General features: G+C 45.1%; 1 protein-coding gene across 13 annotated transcripts in view; it reads left to right on the top strand.

The window, feature by feature from the left end:
* The window catches only part of Crem (cAMP responsive element modulator), a 56,084-nt gene that overhangs the window by 38,265 nt on the left and 11,819 nt on the right, over positions 1-6,000 (top strand). For 2 of the 13 annotated variants that reach the window (XM_005398120.2, XM_005398123.2), the window contains exon 1: positions 3,016-3,256. The exons of 8 other annotated variants lie outside the window; for them this stretch is intronic. In XM_005398120.2, coding sequence (XP_005398177.1) covers positions 3,217-3,256 — 40 coding nt within the window. In that variant the 5' untranslated portion in view covers positions 3,016-3,216. Of the gene's footprint in view, positions 1-3,012; positions 3,257-3,821; positions 4,042-6,000 lie in introns of those variants that run through there. 3 more of the 13 variants (XM_005398121.2, XM_005398122.2, XM_013521451.1) reach the window with 3 other exon arrangements.

Genomic DNA, 6,000 nt, shown 5'->3' with positions numbered 1-6,000 from the left:
TCTCTCTCTCTCTCTCTCTATCTCTCCCTCTCCCTCTCTTTCTCTCTGTCTGGGCTAGTGGGCATACTTGTCCTTCTGATTTCCGACACAGTATTCCTGTCCCACCCTGTGACTGCACTGAAAGATCACAGCACTGCTTCCTTTCTGTCCTCTCAGTCCTTACCTTCATTGATCCCTCTGCAGTCTTAAACACCGCTGCCCTAGGCTCCCTCCACTTCCCTAAGGATGTGTTCTCACTAGTTTTCTTCTCTCTTTTCTGCCTCTTGCTTCTCCCTGCTCCCTGGCTCCTGGTGGGTCCCGAGCCCTGTCTCCTGGGCTGGAGCCCTTTCTCCCTGGATGACCTCATCTTCTCCCCTGGCTTCAAGGCACTGTCACAATACCTCCCATCCCACCTGTCTCCTCAGGTGCACAACTTGACTTCCATTCCCACCCCAAGCCTGCCTGGTTTGCGCAACTTCGTTGGTGGGCTGCTGACCCTCTGTGGCTTTAGGCTCGGGACCCGGGTGTCATCCCTTACTCTTGCTGCTCCTCTCTACCCAAAGCCTGTGTAGCTCTCCCACCCCACCTGAGGCCACATCTGCACCCTGCCCCCTGCCTCGCTCAGGCTCCCCCACCCCTTCCCTGACTTGGATCTGCAGCACAGTGTGCTTGAAGTTACTGGCTGTTGAACAGCTTCTTTACGGTCCTGCCCGTGCCAGGGGCAGCAGCTCTCTTCCTGAAATTCAGCTTGACCCTCCCAGTGATTCTGATGCTGCTTGCAAAGGTCTCTATTCCCACTCCTCCTCCTGCACCGCACTTATGTGTGGTGGGGAGGTGTTCCTAAACTTCCCACTGAACACGTGGCCCCATCCACGTGAGCTGCTAGAACTGCCACGCACTGGGTGGCTTCCACTGCACACATTTATTTTTTCACTCTCAGGAGGCTGAGATGTGCGAGATAAAAGCCCCAGCAGGACTGGCGGGCGTTCTGGCTCACAGACACCTTCTCATTGTGCTTTCAGAGGCGTGGGAGGGGCGGGAGCTTTCTGGGGCCTGGTTTCTAAGGCTACTAAACCCATTCGGGGGGGGGGGGTTCTTCCCTCAAACCCTACAGCCCTGCATGCCTGCTCATCGGCCAAAGGCCCCACCTCCTGATCCGCACCACTGCACTGGGATTTCACCATGGGGACAGGCTGGGGGCACAGATATCCCCTCTGTAGCATCCGGTCAGCCTCTGCGCAGACCCTTCAGTGAATGCTTGCTCTTTGCCAAAGTCCATTTTTTGACCCTGACTTTGCCCTTTTCCTGGCCTTTGACCTCTCTCCCTCCTCTGTTAAGCAGCTCTTTCTTCCATTTCCTGCGGCTCACCACAGCTTTCCTCTTCTCCCAGCCTTCGGATCTCCCCTGGGGCCTGACCAAATGCCGCCCTCAGCTGTGCGCCGGGTTGAGGTTTCGGGTTTATCTTGGATGGCACTTCTTCCAGGAAGGCTTCCCGCCTGGTTCGGGCCACCCTGTGACTTCCTGCGGTCGCTCTCCCAGCCTCTTGTGTCTTGCTAGTTCAAGTTCCATTTGGACAAGGTCCTTAGTACCTAGCAGAGTCCCTGGCATGAGAGAAATGCTCAATAAACATGGACTGAATGAAAGTAAAGTAGTGTCCTCTGAGAAAGTGTGCCTAGTTCCATATGTTGATTAACTAAGTTTAGTTAGTCTAGGGAATATATTAAACCTTTGTTAAAAGCAGTGAACAACTAAACAACCAACTTCCTTCTTATTTTTCCCTGAGGACTGGGAATTCCACTCCCTTTTTAATACTAATACTGTATTTTATTTATTAAGCACCTACAAGCCAATTTAAAGAAATATTAACATAAACACAAAGTTGAACTTCCTGAAATTTGAAATAAGATGTACTCATAGCACTCTTGAGCCTAAACCCTTAGGCACAGCTGGGATGGAAAAGAGTTCCTGATGGAGCCACCTGATCGAGGTTGACATTTAGGTAGAGCCCCAGGCTTTCTTGCCCCAGGTAGTCCTTGAAATCCCAGGCCCCTTTGCAGGAGCTCCAGTCCTCCCTGACAAGTCACCTCCTGAGTTACCTGGATGTAGAGTCCCTGCTGCTATGGAGGATGCTTAATTGAAGAAGCAAAAATAAGCAGATGTGTCCTTTAGGTTGAATTCTAACTGTATGAGGCAATAGTCTTTGTACAACCCCCTGAAAAGGAGGAGGTCTCCGTGACCTGTTACTTATTTTTGTGCAGTAGCAATGCAAATAATTTTGTCCAGGCCATGATCTGTTCTACTGTTGAAGATTTGCTAACTTTATCCCCAGCCTTGCCATTGTTAAATGTTCTATAATGATCCAGTGCTCCATGTGCTGAATCATTAAGTTATCAAAATAAAATTTAACGTTTAAAATTTTTAATAAATAATAATTATAGCTTATTTATGAATTTACAAAATCATAAAACTTTTTAAGGGACTTTAGTGAGTAAAATAGTGTGTTAGATTGAGTCACAAATTTTTGTTTTTTCCTGGGCCAGGAAAAGTCACGTATCAGCAAGTTCACAATTTGGTAGTTCTGAAAGGATGCCGTATAACTCTCGCTGTATTGGCACAGTGACTTAAAAATTGTAACAGCTACTCCCTCGGAGTGAAATTAGCAAGTTCTCTGTCACTTAGGAACAGCTGCATTTTATGGTGTCTCAGCAAATGAAGATACAAGTGAAAAAGGTGGCTGAATAGTTCTCACTTGGCAAATGCAGAACCACCTATGAAACGCAGCATTTCTCTGCTAATTATCAGTGTGTTTTCGTAAATCCTCGTTTAGCTCTTCAAGTTCTTTTTTCTCTTTGGAGTTATGAGAAATACATTGGATTTATCCCGCCCCTTTTACTTAGAAACGCTGAACACAGCAATAAGGAAAAAGCTTCAAAAGATGCAACTAAGTAGCTTTTAATGTGAAAGACCTTTTTTTTTTTTTTTTTTTTTTTTTAAACCCACAGCTCATCTCAGCCTATTTCTATGTGAAAAGGAGAGAAAGGAGCGCTGACATGGTTTATTACAGGAAGAATTTTTATAGGGCTTTGGTTTCAGAGAGCTGCTCGGTGACAAAGCGAATTGATGGCAGTGATAGGCCAGTGATGTCACTGTGATGTCAGTGCTCCTACTTATCTTGCACATGCTGCTAGTTGGGAGCACTTTGTGTTGGACAGTGATAGGGAAACAAGACCAATCTGGATGCAGACGCCCATCATGGCTGTGACCGGAGATGAAACAGGTAAGGACGGAAAAGGGGGTTTCAGTTCCTTAGGCAGAGCTCTCTGAAGTTTATAGGAGTCCTTAGGAACCTCTGCGTGCGTCAACGTTATTTCCTAGTCACTTAGAAGCGGGAAGTTTCTTTGAATGTTTCTCTGCACTTAGCTTACTTTGGTAAGGCTTCTTAGTGTAACTGCTTCTTTGTTTAGTATCGCAGAGCTTGCGGGACCAAGGGCCCCCTCCTACCCGCATTTCTTACTCCTCTCCCTGCGTGCCTCCCTTTCCCTCTCCCCTTGCCCCCACCTCCTCCCGCCCCTCCCCCTCCCTCCTTCTTAGCTGTTCTAAAATAAGCTATTATTTCATCTGCAACCTGTTGCGAATTCAGTCCAGCTACAAGTTAAATACATGTACTGTTTCTGTCGTAAAATATTATGCTTCTGATTTCACTGCTGTGTAGGAAGGCAGCTGCCAGCAGCACTGGAGCAACCGCTGCAGTGGACGTTTGCGCTGGCCTCTCTCCTCCTGTACTTAAAGTGGTCTGTTCCTCCGCTAATTGAGTTCAAAGGGCTGACGTCACTACATTTCCTGGAATCGAGTTTCAGCAGGGAAGTGGAAAAGTTAAACTCCGAGCGAGCTGCACATTGACGTCAGCTCCGAGTCATGTTGTGATTTAGTCAGTTCCTCTCCGCTTTGTCAAGCGCCCTGCCAGACTGAGAGTTGTTAACTAGCTCCCCACAGCCCTATCTCCAGGATCGCCCTTAGGCTGCGTAGTTTTCCTGGCAGCTTTACCCTAACATTTCTCAGGAGGTAAGTCTATCTTGAGGAGGGGGAACACTGCAACGCCGGCAGTGCCCGATGAGGAACTCGGGTGTCTGGCCAGCGTCGCGGTCAGCTTGCAGCTCCCGCGACGCAGCGCCCCGCACGTGCTGCTGACAAGTGAACTATATATAGGCTGGGGAGGCGGGGGACGGCTCTGGGCTCCCACTCCACTGTGGGAACTCGGGGTTCGGAGCGCTCTCTACCGCCCAGTCGGGGAAGTGCTTGTCGCTGTAGTGTTCCCAGCTCTGGTTATTTAGGTAAACTTGTGATGAATAGTTCTTTATGTGGGTTGCTTTTCTTAGTTACAGATAAGTGATTTTGCAAGACTGAATTACTAGCGACCTTTGTGTGGTTGTAACATTTTCAGTGGTTTTATTTGTAACCCAGTTGTGAATTTGCAGTTGAGTTCCAAACGAATGGATCATTACAGTTTCATAACACTTTAGCTCTTTAGTTAGTGGGTATCAGCCTCTTACTGGGGTGGAATATTCCATTGTCTTGAATAAGTACAACTACATTAAATTGTTGGTTTGTTTGTACCGGGAATCGAACTCAGGACCTTGAGTTTGCCAGACAGGCGCTCTGTGCTGCTGAGCTACCTCCCCTTTTGTAAAGTTTTTCTTGGGAGCTTTTTTGTCCAAAGAAGTTTCTGTGAAGTTAAAGAAGTGCTATAAATTGACATTGCTCTTAAATGACATAATTTGTGTAAGACACAGATAAATTTAGAGTGATTTCAAATACTGTATGTCATATGAGTCCTAGAATCAAAAGGCATTTCTATGCATACATTTACTTTCTGTAATTTGTTTCTATTTTTCTTTCAACTAAGTTTAATTCCTATTCACTATATGTCTTTTCTAAGCATAAACCAGTAATACAATAAAGTAAAATAATTAAAAATACCGAGTATTTTTAAAAGCATGTTTAAGATAAATATTTACATTAAACTTTTAACCATTGCTTGCCTGTAAATTAAAGGAACATTTTTATGTATGTATATTGATAGAATGAGCGTATCATCCTTGTTGAATTTATTTTCACAGCGTTATGGGTAATACTTATACGTGGTTTCCCCTTTTAATTTAAAAATGTTCAGATCCTTAAAACTTACAATTATTGAACAAAACAGAATGTTTTTTCACAAGCCTTGATTATGCTTTTGGAATTATTTTTAAAAATCTGGCCAGTTCTAATAGAACCAATGTTACCTGAAAAGCTATTTTAAAAATGAAAAACAAAGTCTCTCTCTCTTTTTCTTTTTTTTGTCTTTTTGAGACAGGGCCTCACTATGCAGTTCAGGCTGGCCTTGAACTCACTTTGTAGCCCAGGCTGGCCTCAAACTCATAGCGATCCTCCTGCCTCAGCCTCGTGAGTGCTAAAATTTCCTCTTTCTTTCTTTCCCTTTTGAAAGACAAGGTCTTGCTAAGTAGTTCAGGCTAGCTTTGAACTGACTATGTAGCCCAGGCTGTCCTCAAACTCAGCAATTTTTCTGCCTCCGTCTCCCAAAATGCACCACCACACCAGGCTTCATTTTTTTTTAAGAACCAAAGGAGCACAGAGTTTAAGGAATTTTTCAAAGGTATAGCTGAGTGGCTTTCAGAGGCAGGCCTTTGCATTCTCAGTCCTGGGCTGAGTGGGTTGGTAAAACAAGAGGGTTGATCTGGAGTGTGACTTGGCAAAGTTTTTGGCCACAGGCAGCATTTTATACCATGACTCAGTGGGCCTGTGTGTGTATGTGTGTGTGTGTGTGTGTGTACAAGTGTGTATATATATATTTGTGTTATATAAAACAAGTTTGAAATACAATACCCACTTTTTTTTTCTTTTTAAAATGCTGTTCTTGAGCCATGAAATTGATTTCATGACCTCCTAGTGGTCTAGAACTTAGAGTTGGGGAAATGCTGAACTTGAGTAAACTCAGATTTTTACCATGAATGACTGGCCTGG

The sequence above is a fragment of the Chinchilla lanigera genome, unplaced genomic scaffold (assembly GCF_000276665.1).
Source record: "Chinchilla lanigera isolate Chin_1 unplaced genomic scaffold, ChiLan1.0 scaffold00061, whole genome shotgun sequence".
NCBI classification, from domain to species: domain Eukaryota; kingdom Metazoa; phylum Chordata; class Mammalia; order Rodentia; family Chinchillidae; genus Chinchilla; species Chinchilla lanigera.
The sequence above is the reverse complement of the archived record's forward strand: the minus strand, read 5'-3'. Positions and strand labels throughout refer to the sequence as shown.